The following is a 21,563-nucleotide window of genomic DNA, read 5'->3' on the forward strand; positions in this document are numbered from 1 at the left end:
CCTATCCATCTCCCTGACTGCGATATCCTCTACAGGGCCAAATACTCGGCCATGGCCCACTTCCTGTACAGCAGAGACTCCCTAACCATGACACTGGTCTAAGGTCAATGCCGTTGACTAACATGGGAGGCTGCCCTTGACTCTCAGTGCCATAACTCCATGCCTGACAAGTACCTCCATGGACTTCACTAAGGAGTCCTTCCCTTCGAGTTGGATATGTGGCTGCTTGCTTACTGCACACACTGTCTCTTAGCAGCGTACATAGCTGGCATATGATGCAGCTGTGAGATTGATGGAGCACACTGCTCTACAGCAAAATGCATGCATGTTAGGCCAAGAAAGCTTAGCAGAAAGACAACCTGCTTGGATGTGTGCCCGTGCTTGCATGACAAGGCATGGTGGGGATGCTGTGAACAAGCAGGTAAATGCCAGTCAGTGAACACTCAGGGAGCAAGCAAACAGCCCTGAGATGCAGCCTATTCCCATCTGCAAGCTGCATTCTTGCCCCTGTGCACAAAGTGCTCCCTGCAATGTAGGTCTGTGCATCCAGAGCACACTGCCAGTGAACATCAGATGTGTTCTGGTAGGTCGCCAGATGGAGGATGAGTACATTCAATTTGTGTGAAGACTGTGCCCTAAGGTGTCAAAGTTCAGTGATCAACATGGAGGTGGTTCAGAGAAGCAATGAGCTGACTCCACCATGCCCATGCTCTGTTGGGTTTTCCTGACACCCAACTTGTTTGGCGAGTTTTTTAAAATTGGAGACTGAACATTAATAAGGCAGTAGGGCTTTTAACGATCAATAATGACTATCAATTGGCATCTCACCACTGCGGAGCGAGAATTTCACCATGCTGTTTGTGAAAAGCATAAAAATGCAATGAGATGATCTTGATATTGAGGTGGATCCCATCACACTTGTTACCCAGTTCTGCCACATATCTCCCAAAGCACACTTTGCTCAGACTCCTATAAGATTCCGTCCATTGTTTCTTCTCAAAATCCGGTAAACATTTCTTATCACTTTCAAAAACTATTTTCCTTCTTCAAAGAGGTCTACATTTTCTGTTTCAGTCTGTTCCTCTGTCATTCTGGACTGTGTCAGCTAAATGCTTGGTTATTTATGAGTATCACAGTTTATTAATCTGAGTCTGAGCCTCTACATTCTTAGCAGCATTTTCACTATTTCCTTATAATGCATTAGTGTATGCAATGCTTTGTGGTCTGTCTCCACATGAAACCTCAATTCCATAAGGTAATCTGAGGAACATTCCTGTAATGATGCTGCTAAAGTCTATTTCTTGATATTTGCAAAGCATAACTTTGCTTCTGTCAGCATTCAATTGCAAATTAGACAGGTTTCCTGCTTGTACCAACCTGAACTTGTGCCTTATCCCATGGAGGATGGATTTGTAGCCACAATTGTGGGCAATTTGGGGACTGTAATGAGCTAATATGACTGAGCATGGTAACGTCTCCTTTATCTTCTGAAATTCTGTTGGCCACTCCAGAATCTAAAACCACTGGTTAAAAGCTTAAAAGCTCTCATAGAGGTCATATTGTAATAGCTAGATTTGGAATAAACCTCCCCACCCAGTTGACCCATTCCTAAAAAGCTGGGAGTGTCATTGAACCTCTTTAGTTGTGAGAACTCACTTGTTATCCTTGGCTTCTTGGGCTCTACCGTGGCTCATTTGTCATCTTTGTTGAATTGATAGTTCTTTGTTGAGTGTAACACCTGCATTTGGCAATGTTTTCAAAACTTCCTGGACTTTATTTGTCATGCAACGTACCAATATGTCATCCATATGGCAGATTATATCTTGCTTGCCTTCATGGATTTGAAACATGGCACGATGTTCTCCAAAACTCCAAAGTTAGACAACTGTAATAGAACTACCCAAGCAGCATGATAGAACTAGTTAATAACCTTGACTTGTGATCTTGGGCTACTTGCCAAAATCTGCTATTCATGCCTAATTTAGTTAAGAAAACATGATGAGTTATTCATGCCAGATTGAAGAAATTGGGTAGATTTCTGTCTGGGACCCCTGTTTAGCCATGAGGTATACTAAAAATCAGAGTTCTCTTTTCAGCTTGGGGACTTTCTTTAGCCCTGAACACCATCTGTTTGGCTCTGTAACTGGTGATGTTACTTCCTTTTGTACTATGCTGTTAAGACTTGTGCACATTTTCTCCAGCAATGGCTATGCTACCCTCCTTGGAATCTGTAAACGTATTGGCTTGGCATCAGTATGTCATGGAATGTGATTGTCTTACTTCAAGTTCCTTAGACCTGCAAAGATCTTGACAAGGGTGAGAAGTCTTGACAAAATTTCCTTCTCTTGTAACACTGCATTCACCATTTCTAGAAGACCTAATTTATGCACGTATTCCTGCTTAAAAGCAATGAGCCTTGGGTTTTCCAAACATAGGAGAGTCTCACTGATCTCTTGCTCTTTATGCCTAAGTAGTGAACTGACCTTATGCTTTAAGATCAGTACCTTCTGGAGTTTGCATTTGGATGCTCATTGGTCAAACATCTATTGATTTAAGACATAGCAATCTATCAGCTAAAATTTAAACCAGAGCTCAATATTTAATCTAAACTCTGTATTGAAGCCTTTAACTTACAGTATAATAGTTGAGAACCTCTTCTGGCCTTCTTTGACCTAAAAACATTGGTTTGTCTGGCTGGTTTTCATCTCGAATCTCCTAGATTTTCTATTTTCCAAGTGTTTTCCATCTTCCAGGTATTCTCTCCTTATTGGCACTTTCCTGTTTCTGTGGCAATACAGGGAATTTCCAAGACCAAAACAGCACTTGAAAAAGTTGTCCAGTTCTTCCACGTTGTATCACTCAGACCCACCCCAAGTTTAACAATCATGGCAGTTTTGGTGTTGCCATGCTCTGCAGATGCAGATCTCAATTTGAGTATTGCACTTGTTTCCTTCTCTTTTGCCACTTCAGTGAACAACACTCTGCTGACCAGGAAGTACATGTCTGTCATGCATCTGCCAAAGGCAGATTGATGAGAATAACGTCAAGTAGGGTTTTCCCTCTTGTTGTTTCCTTCACCCATTACAGGGGACCCAGTCTGTCAGATATGACTTAGAAGCAGAAATAAGCCATTTGGCCTTTAACTCAGCTGCACCATTTAATAAGAGCATGGCTGATTCGGTTGTGGTCTCAGCTTTGTTTCCTGTCTGTGCACAGCAATCCTCGACTCAGCCAGCATGATCAGCGATGCTGCTAGCAAACCGCTAATGCTGATGGATGTTGAGGTTCCTCAGAGTACAATCTGAGCCCTTGACATCCTCGCTGCTTCTTTCAATGAGTGTCAACATGGATTACAGCTGATTTCATCAGTTGAGCGTTGGGGGTGGGGCTGACTGATAGGTGAGGGAACGGTAGAGTGTAAAATCAGCAGGACACTTTCTTGCTCATGGTTGGCCTAATGGCATGAGATTCCATGTTGTATAGAATCAATGTTGTGGGCTCCCAGGTCAACTCCCTCCCAATTATATACCACTGTGCCACTACCTCTGTTGAGTCTATCCTGAAGGTGGGACAGGGAATATCCAGGGACGATGATGATGGTGTCTGGGACATTGTTTGTAAGGTATGATTCTGTGGATGCTTTGATAGCTGTCCTAACTTTGGCAGATGCTCTCAGGTGTTAGCAAGGAAGAATTTGCAGAGTTGACACTGCTAGTTGTGGTGCTGTGATTCCCAGTGCCTAAGTCAATGTCCAGCAATCTGTCCAGCTTTATTCCTTTCCTACTTTTCTGTCGCAGTTTGCTACAACTGACATGGTCAGCTATCCTAAGTTTCTTAAAGACACATGATGATTTGGCCTCCACAGTCTTCTGTGGCAATGTATTCTACCAATTAATCACTCATTTCAATTCTAAATTATTGTCCCTTCACTCTGAGGCTGTGACCTCAGGTCTCTCCTATTAGTAAGAAACATATTCTCCACATCTACCCTATCCAAACAGCTCAGTATTCTGTAAGTTTAAATGAGATACCCCCTCATCCTTCAAAACTCCTTCATGTACAAACTCAGAGTCCTCAACTGCTGCCCCTATGATTAGGCCTGCGTTCATGGGATTAATCTTGTAAACGACCTCGGAATGCCCTCCAACGCCAACACATCCTACCTCAGACACAAATTGGAGGTATTTTTCTTGTGTGGTGAAAATTGGGCAAGCGTTTACTCGTATTACTGATGAAAAGAGGTTGAAATCATAATAATAAGCAACTGTCATTTCGACAGCATATTGGGAACGTCAGGGTTAGGATTAACAGTTTACAGCTTTGTAGGATGGAATTTGAAAAAGCTTAATTTAGACATTAAATAAAAACTCTTCCATACACACCAAAAATTTCTCAAAGCACTAGATACTCTGCCTACCTGTTGCACTATATCAGAGACCATGGGAGTGTTTGCTTCTGTGCCAGATCAGTGTAAGGCCCGAATGCCTTGCAGACTAACATGATGCAATCTATTATATCCATTGGTGTTCTACCTGGGCCCATTGTCCAGGAGTTTATAGCAGCAGCATGTTCAGTGGCCAGGTTCTGCTCCACAGATTGCACACCATTTCCTTGCTGCCTGCCTGCCCTCCACTATTGACAGAAATTGGCCTAAACAACAGCAACAACTATCTTATCGAATGGTAGCAGCGTGGCTAGGTAACAAGACTATTAGCTCCAAAACCTGGACTAATGATCCAAGGACAAAATTCAAATAATACCATGGCAGCTGGCAAATTTACATTTGCTTCAATAAATATGCAAGAAAAAGTTAATTTGAGAAATAATGACCATGTAACAACCAGTTTGGCTTAAGAACTGATCTGTTTCACTAGTGTCCTTTAATAAATCCTTCAATAAAATGATCTCTATGTAACTCAAGTTCCACATCAATATGGTGACTCTCAACCACTCTCTGAACTCAACTAATACTCAGCTGTGTTCAATTCATCACTACCCTCTCAAGGGAAGTTAATACTTGCTCTGTCAGCAATATACACATCCTATGAATGAATAAATATGACTTTATTAATAGAGATATAAAAGTACAAGAGCAAAGAGGTTGTGGTGAACTTATGTAAGATACATATTTGGTCTTAACCAGAAGTTTGCTTCCAGTTCTGGGTGCTGCACTTTAAATAAATGTGAAGGCACTGGAGAAAGTGCTGAAGAGTTTTATGAGAGTGGTTCCAAGGAAGAGGAAGTTCAGTTATCAAGGTAGATTGGAGTAGTTGTGATTATATTTATTGGACAAGAGTAGGCTGAAATGAGATCTGGTTGAAGTATTCATAATCAGAAGAAGACCATTAATAGGGAGAAAATATTTCCACTCATGAAAGAATCAAGAATGAGGGCGCACAGATTTTAAACTAATTAGTAAGAGAAGCAAAAGCAAAAATGATATCAAGAAAAAGTATTTTCATGCAAAGAAAGATTCAGATCCAGAATGGAGTACCCAAAAATGTGGTGAAAGCAGGTTCAATTGAGACATTGATTAGGGATGCCATTGGCTATTTTAAAAGGAAAAATTTTACAGGATTGTTGGGAGAAGGAAGAGAATCGCACTGAGTAAGATGATCATTTAAAGAGTGAAGCCAAGGGCCAAATGCTATGCTGTAGCAACTTTGTGAAATTCTATGAAATAAAAAAGTTTCTCTTCAACATTTTAGGCCAGTGCCTGGGCATGTTAAATTGCTGAGGTGTATAGAGAAATATCAGCCTGGCAGATGGCCTGCCTTGCATGGGGTTCAAATGGATTGTCTAGCAATTATTAATGTGATTACCCCAATAAAAATTCTCTCTGGTGCAGTTAATCCAACTCACCCATAGGCAAGAACAGGAGCAATTGCCCATTGTGTTGTAATGCATATACATAGAAGAATCTTTTCTGCGCTATCAATATTCAGACTAGTGAACTGGATTCATCCTTAAAAAATCATCTTAATCTTGCTGGAGGGAAATACATCATATTTTGTACAACACTGTGCTTCTCGGGAATGACATTCAGCATTAGCTTGGAATATAATTTCCTCAAAATTTCACACAATATGAATAATATTATTATGATTGATCATGGAAACACGAATCCAACTGCCAGATTTTTTTTATGATGTATCTAAAATGGACTCACTCTATGTTAGAGACTGCATTGCAGTCTTCACTTGTGAAAAATTGCTTTCATTGAAGCCATTAATCATTGGTACTTACTCTAACGCCCATGAACTTGTCTTTGAGCACAATCCAAGAGAGCAAAAAGACAAATGCTTTGTTGCAGCAAAAAAGAGCAGAGACATCTGTGGCTGTTAATTTCTTCAGAGCAAGTAAATATAGGTAATTAGTTAATGTCCAGAGGATAGAAAATGGGGCTGTCCTTTTCAGAAAGAGTCTCAGAGTCAGTCCTTCTTCTCCAAAAATCCGACTGCATTCCCTGTAGGCAATGAGCAGATAGACGTATAATCAGAGATATGCATAGCAGTGTCTTTTCTTTCACTGCATCTATTAGGTTAATGACAAACATTAACATGCCTACTACACCAAAAAATAAATATTTCTTCAAATATTTTGTTATCCAGCATATAAGCTTTTAATATAGCTGATTTTTGTTCCTATGGATATAATTAATTGAGTTGCACACTTCAAGGGAATTGTTTCCAAGATATGCCGATTGATTCCGAATTACAGGAATCCTTTTTGATCCATTTTCTTTGTGACTTAGTGTAGTCAATGAGAGTTTAATTTCCAGTAGGTGTCTTAATGAGTTGGTTCTGGCTATACAATTGTATAGATGTTTCAATTTAATCGTTCAACATCCTGAATGAGTAGAAATTTCCCTCAACTAAATATTCGGAAATCCAGTGCCATCATCTTTGATCCCCACCACAAACTCCATTCCCTAGCCACCAACTCCAAGGATTCCCATGGTAACTAACAGACGCTTAATCAAGCATTCACAATCTTGGTGTCATATTTAGCCCTGAGTTCTGCTTCTAACTACATATTGAGGCACAGAGTTTACCATATGGAATGAGGGTCTTCAATACATCATATACATACTGGTCCTCAAGCACCTATTGACTTTAACTGCATTTTCCAGCACTTGGCCTGTAGCCTTCGATGCTATGGTGTTTCAAGGTCTTTGTCTAAATTCAGCTTAATTATGTGATGGTTCCAACATCTACCAACCTTTCACACAGTGGGCTCCACATATCCACCATCCACTCAGTGAAAGCATTTTTCCTAAATTTCCTCTTAACCTCTTACCCCTCACCTAAAATTTATGCTTCCTGGTATTGATCCCTCTACTACAGGAGAACCATTTTCTTATCTACCCTCTCTATGCCCTTCATAATTTTGGATGCCTCAAACAGGTTCTCTCCTCTTCATAGCTTAAATGCTCCAGCCCAGGACAATCTCCTGGTAAATCTCCTTTCCTATAATGTGGGAACCAGAATTGCTCACAATACTCCAGCTTTAATGTAATCAAAGTCTTAAACAGCTCTCTGCTCTTATACTCAGTGCCTCAACAAATAAAGGCAAGTGGCCATTTGCCTTCTTAACAACTTTATCCACCTGTCCTCCTGCCTTCAAGGATCGATGGGTATACCACAACAAAGTCCCTCTGATCCTCCGTACTTCCGAGGCTCCTATTATTCATCATGTATACCTTTGCCTTGTTAGTCTTTCAAAAAAAGGTCACTTCATACTTATCAGGATCACATTCCACTTGTCACTGTTCTGTTTACTTGACCAGCCCATCTATATTAGCCTATCATACTATTTTCCACACCATCAACTTTCATGTCATCTGCAAGCTTATTGTTCAAACCCCATGTCCAGGTCACTAATGGACACTAGGAATCCAGCACCAAACCTTGACTTATGCCACTGGACATAGGCTTCCAGTCATAAACACAACCTTTGACAATCACCTTCCATCTTTTCCACTAAGCCAATTTTGAATCCAACTTGCCGTACTGCCTGGTTCCCATGAGCTCGTAATTTCTTCATCAGTCAACCACGCAAGACAGTGTCAAAAGTCTTACTGAGTTTGATGCAAAATACATCATCAACTGTACTACCCCATTTACACAAACATGTCAGATATGATCTCCTTTGGCAAAGTCATGCTGACTTTCCTTGATTAATCTTTGCCTCTCCAAATGGAGATTAATTCTGTTCCTCAGGTCTTTTTTTCCAAATGTTCCCCTACTGCAGATGCTATACTCATGGCCTATAGTTCCCTGGTTTCTCACCACTACCCTCCTTGAATAATATTCCAAATATTATCTGTCCTCTCTTCCTTTGTCACTTCTCCTGTAGCCTGAGAGGATTTGAAAATTAACTTCAGGGGTCCTGCAATCTTCTCCCTTGCCTCCTAAAGCAGCCTGGAATATATCTCATCTGGGCCTGCAGATTTAGCCAATTTAAAGCCCACTAATACTGCTCATTCTTAATGCTAGCTTGTTCAAATGTATTGTTATGTAAACTGTGTGATATATAATATATATAATTTGTTGTAAACTTGGAATTTTGGTTAGAGCTAGTAACATATCAGTTTCTTCTGTGTATGAAGTTAGCAATTAAGTTATAAATATTTCCATGGCCATGATAATTTATTTTAAGAAATTTGTTGAGGCCTAGCTTCATAAATAATTTCTAAAAATATATTCACAGGGCTTTACAACCAAACTGGATAAATAAGCTCCAGTTCAGAATATCAGATTAAGTTTTTTAAAGTTTGAGACGCATCCATCTTTGAGAGAGATTGTGTTTGATTTAGTTTTACTTTGAGTTTTGACCAGTCCTGTGAAGTCATTGGTTGAAGAGACAGTATAGACCAGTGTTCCTGAGAAGGGAAGGATACAGTGAAACTGGATTACTTTAGAGTAAGGAGGTAGTCATCGCCACAGGCCAGAAACATTAGTGATAAACTCTGAAAAGGTTACTTAACGCTAAGCATAGTTAAACTCAACAAAAAGCTATCTGGAGTTCCAACATATAAGTTAAGTCAAAAATTACTTAAACTGACCAAAGTGTTAGAGGCAGGGACTCTGCTATTGCATGAGTAGTGTTTTTGGGTGCTGTACCAGGGGTGTGTTGGCATACTTTACAAAAGCTGTTTGCTTTGTTTCAAGTTATAAAGGGGTGTATGGGTTTAATGGGATTATCCTTTTACTATGTGCTTAAAAACCTTTGAATTTGTGGTATAAATAGATTGTTTGATTAATTCTACTTTATCTTCATCTCTCCTGTTAATAAACAGGTGTTTTGTTATTAAAGCAAAAGCTTTCAGTGAAAGACCACATTGTTAAAACCAGAACAAATCAAAATATGATCTCTCAGGCCAGGTTTCAGTCTAGGGTCTTATGTGTGCAGTAATAACATTAGTTGGAATCAGAATGATATCACAGTCCCTTCCCTGATTTCTATACATATATTCTCCATCTTAGTAGTGAATACAAATTCAAATTACTCATTTAAAACATCACCTACATCTTTCAGTTCCACACAGAGATTGCCACTTCTGTGCCCAATGGGTCTTACTTTTTCCCTGGTTATCCCTTGCCCCTAATATACTTATAAAACATCCTTAACCGAATATACTCATCTTACACCCCTTTAACATTATTCAGTCCACCCCCGCTTCAACTCAACTGCTACTGATACCCTTATCAAAGCACTTGTGGGCTCCAGAAAACATCTCCAATGATCTCCTGGTTGATCTCTGAGCGTTCACCCTCCATAAATATGAGCTCATCTAAATATCTACTGCCCATATCTTGACTCCCACCAAGTCATATTCATCCATCAGCTCTATGCTTGCTGACCTACAATGGCTCTGTCCAACAATCCTTGCTTTCAACATACTCTATCATCGCGCCTCCTTTCTATTACTGTAACCTTCATCAGTCCCACAGACCTCCGAGAGTTCTTGGCACTTCCTATTTGGTGCTGTTGTACAGTCAGATTTCATTTGTGCCTTCAGCAGCCAATATCCTAAGAAATGCAATTCTCTTCCTAAGTTTTGTGGGTTTTTTTATCCTCCTTACCCCTTTAAGCTGGTCCTTAAGACCTACCTCTTTGACCCATTATTGGCCATTAGTCCGAATACGTATTCCCTTTTGTAATTTGATGTCAAATTTGATCATGCTTCTTTGAAAAATCTTCATGATCTTACCATGTCAGAATTTCTATGAAAGAGGCTGTTATTATCATTGACATTAAAACCAAAATATGTTCCAATCTGCAAATATTGTGACAACATGATAAAGGGACTTGTCGGCTAGGAACAATGCACCGAAAATGCTGCATTAACTAACTTCTTAACAAACCTAGCAATGTATCATTTTGAATTGCATAATATCTTTCAATGTTTTCTTTATCAGAAAGAGAAGGAATCAGTACCTAATTTTTTTAATTAGTGTCTGCTTTTCCTGTGCTGAAGCCAAGTGTCCCGAGTAGTACACAGGGAAAAACATTATGTTCCAATTTGTAGAGAACCAGGTCATAAAAAAAGGACAATGGAAGTTCTTGTATGTAACTTTGACAATCTGTGTAGTACCAACCCAGGAGGATGATACAGAAAGAATGACCAGAAACCCCCAGAAGATCTTGAAGAATGCAGAGGTGCACGATTGACAGCGTGTCTTAGCGTTATTATCTGCATTAATATTTTCAGTCCGATTCTCTGAAGCTTCTTCTCCTGGGAAATGAAAAAAAATGCATTTAAAACACAAAATAAATGAGTACACATGATCTACTGCAAAACCTGACAGAAACGATTATTTTGAGATCCTTCTGTTTCAAACAGCAAAATAAAACTAAGAAATATTGGAACAGGAGAAGATAATTCAGCTCATTGAAACTCCTCAGCCCTATGTGCCAGCCACCGCCAATATTCCCTCTCACAAAAACTGAAATTGCTGGCGAAACTCAGCAGGTCTGGGAGAATCTGTGGGAAGAAAGCAGAGTTAATGTTTCAAGTCTTGTGTCTGTTCTAATGAAGAGGCACCAGACTTGAACTGTTAACTCTGTTTCCTTCTTACAGTCCCGCTGAAATTCACCAGCAATTTCAGTGTTTTGTTTCAGATCTCCAGCATCCACAATTCTTTGCTTTACTTCAATATTTCCTGTAAGCTGCACAGGTGTGCAGTCATGCAGCAGTCTAGAATGCACTGCAATGAACAGGTTTCTGAAAGCTACAATTGCTTCTAAGATGCATCTGTGCATGGTCAAATAATAATCTTGAGTGTGCTGTGTAGTTCATTTAAACATACATGAAATAGAAGCAAAAGCAGACCATTTAGCCCCTTGAGCCTGTTCTGCTATTGAACAATATCATGGCTGACCAGTCTGTTTTCTAAATTCCAAGTTCCCATCTATGCCCGACTACCCTTGTTTTGTCTGCCTGACAAGAATCTGTCTACCACCTTTTTACAAATAAATGATGAGCCCCACTTCCACTGCCCTTTGAGGTAGAGAGTTCTGAAGTCACACGACCCTCTGAGAGGAAAAACGTGTTCTCATCTCTGTCCTAAAATGTTGACCCCTAATTTTAAAACCTCTATTTCAGGACTCACCCCCAAGAGGAAAATTCCTTTCTGTGTCCACCTAGTCAAGAGCATTCAGGATCTGAAACACTTCAATGAAGTTACCCCTCACCCTTCTAAACTCCAGTGGAAGCAAGGCCAGTCTGTCCAAACGTATCTTCTTGAGACAACCCACTCCATTCGGGAATCAAATTAGTTCTGAGGAAGGTCGCCGCACCTGAAACGTTAACTCTGATTTTTTCTTCACAGATGCTTCCAGACCTGCTGAGCTTTTCCAGCAACTTCTGTATTTGTTCATCAATTCAGTCAATCCCTACCTTCTATGCATTTACATCCTTCATCGAATTAGGAGACAAAGGAACATGCAATACTTAAGATGTGATCTCATACCCCATGTAATTGAAGCATAACATGCCTACTTCATCTCATTATAAAGCTTAGAATCCACTTAACCCTCCTCATTATATGCTGTAACTGACTCTTCCCAATTACAGTGATTTTTTTCCTAAGTGCATAACTATAATTTCTTCAATGATTGATTCTATCACATTTTCCACAACAGACATTAAGCTAAGTGACCTTAACCTGCCGCTTTTCTCTCTTCTTGAATAGAGTGATTATATTTATTATTCTCGTGTCTGGTAGAATCTTTTCTGAAACAAGGGAATTTTGGACATTTAATGCTAATGCATCTACCAGCTCATTAGCTGCCCCTAGGATGAAGCCTATTAGGACCCTTAGTCCTGTCAGCCTGCATTTCCATCAGTTTGTTCACTAACATTTCCCTCATGACAGTAATTTCAAAAAGTTCCCCTCTCCGTTCCACCTCCTGAATTACAGCTATTACTGGAATGATTTTTGTATCCACAATGGTAAAAAGGCTGTGTTCATTTCATCTGCAATCTCATTTATCTATGATTAATTCCCTATTCTCACTTCCTGGAAGATCATTTATTACACTTACTTTTAAGATCGCTACTTACACTTTTTCTTTTTAAATACAAATAGTAACGCTTCCTAACCATTTTACAGTCCTAACTAGCTTTCCCTCACACTCATAATTTCTTCCTCCTGATTAATCATTTTGTTCCTTGTTTTCCAACCAATCATCTGACCTGCCACTCATCTTTGTGCTGTAAAATTCTTCTTCCTGAAATTTGATGTTTTCACTAACTTCTTTAGTTAACTACAGACGCTGGGCCCTCCAAAACAGTTCTGAAGAACAGTCGTACCAGACTCTAAATTCTGTTTCCCTCTCCATATATGTTGTGGACCTGATGAGCTTCTCCAGCATTCTTTATGTTTTTTTCAGATTTCCAGCATCCGCAGTACTTTTCTTTGAAAAATAAATGTTTCAGTTCAATTGCCCTTTATCAAAACTGCTGCGGAATATTTCCAGCATTTCCTGTTTTTATTCCAGTTTTCCAGAACTGCAGTATTTTGCTTTAGTGTCAATTAAACAGCAGTTTTTTGTGATGTTATTAATGTGATACATAAAATGAATTGAAATATCTAGCACTGCTTGAATTGCTCAATGCAGGCCTCTCAAACTAACAGTGTAGGAAGTTAATAGATCATCTTGGTGTTAAATGCCTTCATCTGTATTTCCAATATATATGTCTCTTGGGCATTCCTAGGACAATTATGAGGAATATCAGTTCTTACAATTCTTAACTGTTCATTTTGAAATAGAAAATGATTTATTTGTGAAATAGCACAATTGCCTTTGCAGCCACAGGCTCTGGGGAATGAATTCCACAGTCTCACAACTCCTTAGGGAAGTTTTTTGCTGAATTTGCTTTTAACTACCTCCGCTGAATACCAAGGTTAAGTCCATTGGCTTTGAGTTTCCCTACATGTGGAGGAGAGCCTGCTCTATCAATGCCATACATTATTTTGAACACTTCAGTCAGATTTATCTTTAAGTCCCCCATCACATAGAACAGAAACTACTTTCAGCCAATGTCTTCTCATACATTAGTCCCTGCATTTAATTATCATCCTGTTGGATCTTTGTTGAACTTTCCCCTGGGAAGAACACTTTGCTTAGTGAACTGAAACAACAACCTTCAGCAACACAGTGTAGATCCAAAGATTGCAGAAAACTATTTTGTATTGCAGAGTGTCAGTGTCAAACAGCATGGGGAATTAATGCAGTGAGTGGCATGAAGATATTGTTATGATCCCAACTGATACTATCATTAGTCAAGTTAGATTCTAGACTGAAATCTAAACTGACTTTTTTTAGTTAACAAGGTAGTCTTTTATTGAAACATACACTCTCATTGCAGATTTGGTTTTAACAATAAAACAGAAGTTTATTATGCAAAATAAATGACGACAAAATAGAATAAACCAAACTACTTACACATATATAGGTTGAAAGATTTCAAAACATGGCAAAATACAATCCTATTTATCCCAACATCATCACTTTAAAGTATGCAAACACACCAGGGATTTTCTTTCTCTATCACGTCTAAAGATTTGATTTAGAGATAGTAGGAACTGCAGATGCTGGACAATCTGAGATAACAAGGTATAGAGCTGGATGAACCCAACAGGCCAAGCAGCATCAGAGGAGCAGGAAGGCTGACATTTTGGGCCTAGAGCTGTCTATTAAAATTTGATTTAATTGTTTCTGTCAATTCTCAGCCTTGAGATGTTCATAATTCAAACAACTGAGCTCAGGCTTTTGCAGCCACCTAACCTAAACAATAACTCTGTTTTCTCCCCCACAGATGCTGTCAGACCTGCTGAGCTTTTCCAGCAACTTTGTTTTTGTTTAGGCTTTTACAGCTTCAAATAACCCTTTCAGATCATAACAAAATACTTCTGGTCTGGAATTTTCAAACCAAAACGTTCACACTAAAGTAACTTTTATCTTAATTGTTCCTTTCTTGAGGAGAAACTGTTCTTACATCGAACTTCAACCAGGACTTTGGCAAAATTAAACCAAATGTTTTTCAATTGATATTATTAATTACAAATGATCAATTCTTGAATCCTCTAATGAAAAGCAAGCTAATACTTTTCAATTTTTACTTTGTTTGACCATAAAACTTTCATAACAAAATCAAATCCCCATTTTCATCCCAGGAACTCTGGCTCTCATACTAGCTTTAAAAGATGGCTCCAGAAAGAATGAAAAGTTAATCAGTGTCCCTCATAAATATAGATGAAAACTCACATCATTAGTTCAAACTCTAAAGTAAATGATATTAATTCACATACATATATATATATATATATATACACACACCTTACCTCATAATAAATCTACAATTTGAGAAAAATACACTCAGGAGAAACTTCAATCTTTATATACTTGGTGAGTAACTTCACCTTCAGAGAACATATAATATAGAAATTTTGTCATTAGATTTACACAACTTCCAACTATTAATTAAAATCTATAGAGAATCATGCACAGCAAATCTTTGAGATACACACTTGACAGAAGGAAACAACTTGCAAGTATGGAATATAAAATAAGAAAGACATTCATTACATATAAAAGTAATGATTAAACATACTTTGTAAAAATGAAATTACCGGACACTAGAAAACCAAATCATCACTAAAAAGATTAAAAACATCTACCTACCTACAGTGCTAATTAAGCAATGAAATAGACATATTGAAACTATGTACAGTAGCACAACTGTTGTTAGTTCAGTGCATTTTATAACACATCTATTTTAAGACACCCTATTTCATATTGACAAGCGATTTTAATAAAGGGAGCTGGTGAAAATATATTTGCAGATTCAGCACGCAATAGAGGAGGCAATGCCCTAGTGGTATTATCCCTGGACTGTTAATCAAGAGACCCAGCTAACGTTCTGGGGACCTGGGTCCCAGTCCTACCACAGCAGATGGTAGAATGTGAATTCAATAAATATCTGGATTATCAATCATTCATTAACATCCTTTTGGGAAAGAAACTTCCTTACTTGGTCTGCCCTACATGTGACCCAGAGCAATGTGGGCGACTCTTAAATGCCCTCTGGGCAATAAATGCTGCCTAGCCAGCAATGCCCTCATCCTGTGGGTGAAGTAAAAATAAACTTGCAAGATTACATTAACACAAGAGAGCTAATGAGGCTCTTGCATGCTCCAACATAAAGCATTTTACCAACTGAAAATGGCTTTTACCAAACTGGCACTGAAAGCAAAATTCGGAAGGTGCATTCTCTGAATTCACAGAATACATTTACAGAATACATTCCCACTTGAGCCACTCCAGAGCATAAATCTCAGACATCAGTACCAATCTCTTCTCACATATCCCAAACATCATTATCCATTTTTAAAAAGATGCTTGCTGATCTATTCTTTTTTTAAAGAATTTCAGATTTGCAGTATCTTACCATTTGTCGCCACATTACCAAAAGGATGTGGATGCTTTGGAGACGGTGCAGAGGAGGCTCACCAGGATGTTGCCTGGTATGGACGGCACTAGCTATGAAGAAAGGTTGAGGAGATTAGGGTTATTTTCATTAGAAAGATGGAGATTGAGGGGGGACCTGATTGAGGTCTACAAAATCATGAGGGGTATAGACGAGGTGGATAGCAAGAAGTTTTGTCCCCAGAGTCGGGGACTCAATTACTAGGGGTCATGAGTTCAAAGTGAGAGGAGGAAAGTTTAGGGGACAGATGCATGGAAAGTTCTTCACACAGAGAGTGGTGGGTGTCTGGAACGCGTTGCCAGCAGAAGTGATAGATGCAGACACGACAGCGTCTTTTAAGATGTATCTGGACAGGTACATGGATGGGCAGGGAGCAAAGGGATACAGACTGTTAGAAAATAGATGACAGGTTTAGACAGAGGATCTTGATCGGCGCAGGCTTGGAGGGCTGAAGGGCCTGTTCCTATGCTGTAATTTTCTTTGTTCTTTGTTCTTCTTTACTTTCGAAGTGACCAAGAGATCCTATACTGCACCCTAGTTTATTGCTTTTGAAATCTCAATATAATTTAATTGCATTCTCCTTCTTTTCACCGCTTTCTTTCCACACTTTTCATTGCCTCTTTACTGCCTTATGCAGGTCTACCTCAGTAGCCATCTTAGTGCTTTCGCTTGTGAAATGAAAGATGAAAATATGGGTTAGGTAAGGGAGACAATGGCCTACTGGTGTTATTAGCAGATTATAAATTCTGAACAGGAATAATGTTCTGGGGAACCCAGGTTTGAATCCTGCAATAGCAAATGGTGAAATTTGAATTTCATTGTAATCAGGAATTAAGAGTCAAATAATGACTATGAAACTACTGACGATTGTCAGGTAACCCATCTGGTACACAAATGTTCTTCAGGAAAGGAAATCTGTCATCGTCATCTGGTCTGGCCTACATGTGACTCCAGACTCACAGCAATGTGGTTGATTCTCAACTGCCCTCTGAAATAAGACCATAAGACATAGGAGTGGAAGTAAGGACATTCAGCCCATCAAATCCACTCCGCCATTTAAATCATGGCTGATGGGCATTTCAACTCCACTTCCCTGCACTCCCCCCGTAGCCCTTGATTCCTTTTGAGATCAAGAATTTGTCGATCTCTGCCTTGAAGGCATCCAACGTCCCGGCCTCCACTGCACTCTGTGGCAATGAATTCCACAAGCCCACCATTCCCTGGTTGAAGAAATGTCGTCTCATTTCAGTTTTAAATTTACCCCCTCTAATTTTAAGGCTGTGCCCACAGGTCCTAGTCTCCCCGCCTAACGGAAACAACTTCCCAGCGTCCATCCCTTCTAAACCATACATTATCTCGTAAGTTTTTATTAGATCTCCCCTCAACCTTCTAAACTCCAATGAGTACAATCCCAGGATCCTTAGCCGTTCATCATACGTTAAACCTACCATTCCAGGGATCATCCGTGTGAATCTCCGCTGGACACGCTCCAGGGCTAGTATATCCTTCCTGAGGTGTGTGGCCCAAAATTGGACACAGTATTCCAAATGGGGCCTAACTAGAGCCTTATAAAGCCTCACAAGCACATCACTGCTTTTATATTCCAACCCTCTTGAGAAATGGCCTAGCAAGGCTGGCCTAGCAAGACACTCAATTGTATCGATCGCTTAAAAAAGAAATTAAACTGGACTGACCAAGTGGCAACAACTTAGGCACAGGAAACAACAGCAAAACCAGCCCTTCAACCCTGCAAAGTCCTCCTTACTAACATTTAGGGGGGTAGTACCAAATTGGAAGAACTAGCTCACAAACTAGTGAAACAGCTGCCTAGCATGATCATACTCATTGGCATTATACCTTACAGCAATGTCCCAGACACCGCCATCACCATTCCTGATTATGTCCTGTCCCATCGACAGGTTGGTCCCAACAGAGGTGGTTGGCACAGTGGTACACAGTCAGCGTGGAGTTGCCCTGGGAGTCCTCAACATTGACCCTGAAACCCATAAAGTGTCATGGCTTCAGGTTAAACATGGGCAAGGAAACATCCTGCTGATTATGACATACTGTCCTCCCTCAGCTGATGACTCTGTGTTCCTCCATTGTGAGCAACACTTGGAGGAAACATTGAGTACAAAATGTACTCTGGGTGATGTTTTTAAGGTCACCACTAAGACTGGCTCAGCAGCAGCAACACTGTTTGAGCTGGTCAGGGTCTTAAAGGACATGACTGGGACTGCAGCAGGCAACCAAAAAGATTGCACAACAGACTTGAGCTCTTCCTCGCCATTCTGCTTGCCACATACGCACCTGTCTATGGCAACATCAGTAAGAGTGACCAAAGTCCTGCCTTCACATTGAGAATACTTTATATCATGTTGTGTGACAGTATCACCTTGATCAGTAGGGGAATCAAGGGTTATGGGGAAAGGACAGAAAAATAGATGTGAGGAGTTTTAGATCAGGCAGGATCCTACCGAATGGTGGGGCAGGATTGGGGTTTGATTGTTTCTATTCCTTGTCGTCTTATAGTTTGAATAGATCCAACAACTCAAGGCTGGACATCCATGATGCCCTGTGAGCCATCAACAGGTGCAGAATTGTGCTCCAACACAATCTGTAACCTCATAACCCAGCTTAACCACCACTCAACCCATTACCATCAAGGCAGCAGAGAGTGCAGGAGGACATACGGGACCAGCACTAGTCATGCCCAAAAATGAAGTGCCAACCTGGTGAAGTTACCAGACAGGACTAGCGTGTCAAACAGAATAAGCAGCAAGTGATAATCAGAGCTAAGTGATCCCACAACCAACAGATCAGATCTAAGCTCTGCAGTCTTGCCACATCTAGTCATGAATGATGGTGGACAATTAAACCACTCACTGGAGGAGAAGGCTCCACAAATATCCCCATTCTCAATCATGGGGTAGCCCAGCCCATCGGTCTAAAAGATAAGACTGAAGCATTTGCAGCAATCTCCAGTCAGACATGCTAAGTGGGTGATCCAACTCACCCCCCTCCAGAAGTCCCAAGCATCAAAGATACCAGTCAGCAAAATTCAATTCACTCCAACTTGTATCAGGAAACAATTGCTCTGACAATATTCTGCAGTAGTACTGAGGATTTGTGCTCTAGAACTTGCCCCTCCCCTAGTGAAGCTGTTCCAAACAGTTACAACATTGACATCTACCTGACAATGTGGAAAATTGCCCAGGTATGTCCCATAAAAAAATAATACAGGACAAATCCAAAGAGGACAACTACTGCCCCATCAGTCTCCTCTTGATCATCAATAAAGTGATGGCAGATGCCATCAACAGTGCTATCAAGCAGCACCTGCTCAGCAATGACCAGTATAGGTTCCACCAGGGCCACTCAGCTCCTGATCTCATTACAGCCTTGGTTCAAACAAAAGGACTGATTTCCAGTAGTGAGGTGAGAGTGATGGTGCTTGTCATCAAGGCAGCATTCAACCGAGTGTGTCATCAAGGAGCCCTGGAATCAATGGGAATCCAGGGCAACTTTCTGATGGCCAGAGTCATACCCGACACATAGGAATATGGCCGTAGTTGTAGGAGGTCAGTTGTAGGATCTCAGCTCCATGACATCTCTGCAGAAGTTCCTCAGGGTAGTGTCATAGGCCCCAACATCTTCGGCTGCTTCATCAATGACCTTCCTATCATTGTAAGGTCAGAGGTGGGAATGTTCGCTCTGATTGCACAATGTTCAGTACCATTCGTGGCTCTTCAGATACTGAAGCAGTCCGAGTTTAAATGCGACAAGTTCTGGACAATATCTAGACTTGGCCGATAAGTGGCAAGTAATATTCGCACCACACAAATGCCAGGCAAAGACCTGCTCTCACAAGACTATCTAACCATCATCCCTTGAAATTCAATATCTACATCCTGGGGCTACTGTTGACCACAGACTCAACTGGACTCTTCATATAAATACAATGTCCATAAGAGCTGGTCAGAAGGTAGAAATACTCCAGCAAATAACTTTCTGACTCCCCAAAGCCTGTCTCACCATCTACAAGGCACAAGTCAGAAATGTGATGGAATACTCTCAACTTGCCTAGGTGGATGCAGCCCCAACAACACTCTAAAAGCTTGACACCATCCGAGACAAAATACCCCACTTGATTTTTTCTGGGTGTTGTGCCATTCACTCCCTCCACCACCGACGCTCAGTAGCAGCAGTGTGTACTATCTACAAGATGCTCTGCAGAAATACACCAAAGATCCACAGACAGCACCTCCCAAACCTACAACCATTTCCATCTGGAAGGACAAGGGCAGCAAATATATGGGAAAGCCACCAACTGCAAGTTCTCTCCAAGCTACTCCAGTCTTGGAAACATATTGCCAATCCTTCACTGTTGCTGAGACAACATCCTGGAATTCCCTCCAAAATGCATCATGGGTCCACCTACAGCATGTCGACTGCAGCGGTTCAAGAAGGCAGCTCACCACCATCTTCTCAAGGCCAACTAAGAATTGGTAACAAATGCTCACATCCCATGAATGAATAAGAAAAAAGTATTTCAAATTAGCAGTGCACACATTTGTGGCACAGCTATCCTTTTTGGGATTATATTTAGAAATTTTACGCAAGTTTTGGTACTGCTGCGAGACACTTTGACCAAATTGCTCATTTCCCAGTTTTGCTGGTGGCTGTACATTTTCAGAAATGTTTCTGTGAAGATGCGATATTATTGTAAAAATTCTGTTAACTTGCCGCTTCCACAGCGTTCCACATATTAAACTGCAAAAAACTTCAGTTGTAAGCATTTTTATATAGATGGTATGCAACAGCAGCCCTATGAGACTTCAAGTAAATGAGCTGCAATTTGTGATTTCTGCACTGACATTCGCTGGAGCTATTTATAAATGACATATTCCAGCATGTGGCAATGTTCTTTAGAAATGGGAAACCTAGTGAGACATACCGAACTACCAGATATATCAGACAGAGTGTGAACAAATCTCAAATGACTCATGAGTAACAATAAAATTATATTGAGTTATTGACTCGGATCTTTTCTAGATATTTGTAATACACGATCTAGACTCTACAAGTGGTTGCATAGTAAGTGAATAGAAACTCTAAATATTGTTCATATCAGTTTCAACATTAGATCTGCTATTTCTATATTTATTGTGAATTGGCACGCTTGCCTAACTTTAAAGTAGCTTAGCAGGTTTGTTTGTTGACTGGTTATTCACATTTTATAGCTAGCAACAATAACCACCTGTAATTGCTTCTTCCAAAGCTACTACAACATTCCGGACTAACATGCCACAAAAATGACTGTTGTCCAATCCTACACCCAAACATGATACTGACAACAAACATACAGGTTTATTTTTCACTTTGCCACAAAGTTATGTAAAATATCCTCCATTCTCCCCCAAAATCACTGCTGGGGCGTGCAACTGAAACATGTGCCCACAGCAGCATTCTGATGCCGGAAGGCTGAACATAGAACATAGAACATAGAACATAGAACAGTGCAGCACAGAACAGGCCCTTCAGCCCACAATGTTGTGCCGAC

The 21,563-nt window shown here is 40.2% G+C and overlaps 1 protein-coding gene across 5 annotated transcripts in view; it reads right to left on the reverse strand.

The window, feature by feature from the left end:
• The window catches only part of slc35f4 (solute carrier family 35 member F4), a 174,346-nt gene that overhangs the window by 29,514 nt on the left and 123,269 nt on the right, over positions 1-21,563 (reverse strand). For 3 of the 5 annotated variants that reach the window (XM_048538131.1, XM_059649442.1, XM_048538132.1), the window contains 2 exons: positions 10,605-10,741; positions 6,247-6,466 (listed from right to left, as the gene is read on the reverse strand). In XM_048538131.1, coding sequence (XP_048394088.1) covers positions 6,247-6,466; positions 10,605-10,741 — 357 coding nt within the window. Of the gene's footprint in view, positions 1-6,246; positions 6,467-10,443; positions 10,742-21,563 lie in introns of all 5 variants that reach the window. The other 2 variants (XM_048538129.1, XM_048538130.1) reach the window with 1 other exon arrangement.

Source organism: Stegostoma tigrinum, chromosome 10 (assembly GCF_030684315.1).
Source record: "Stegostoma tigrinum isolate sSteTig4 chromosome 10, sSteTig4.hap1, whole genome shotgun sequence".
NCBI lineage: Eukaryota > Metazoa > Chordata > Chondrichthyes > Orectolobiformes > Stegostomatidae > Stegostoma > Stegostoma tigrinum.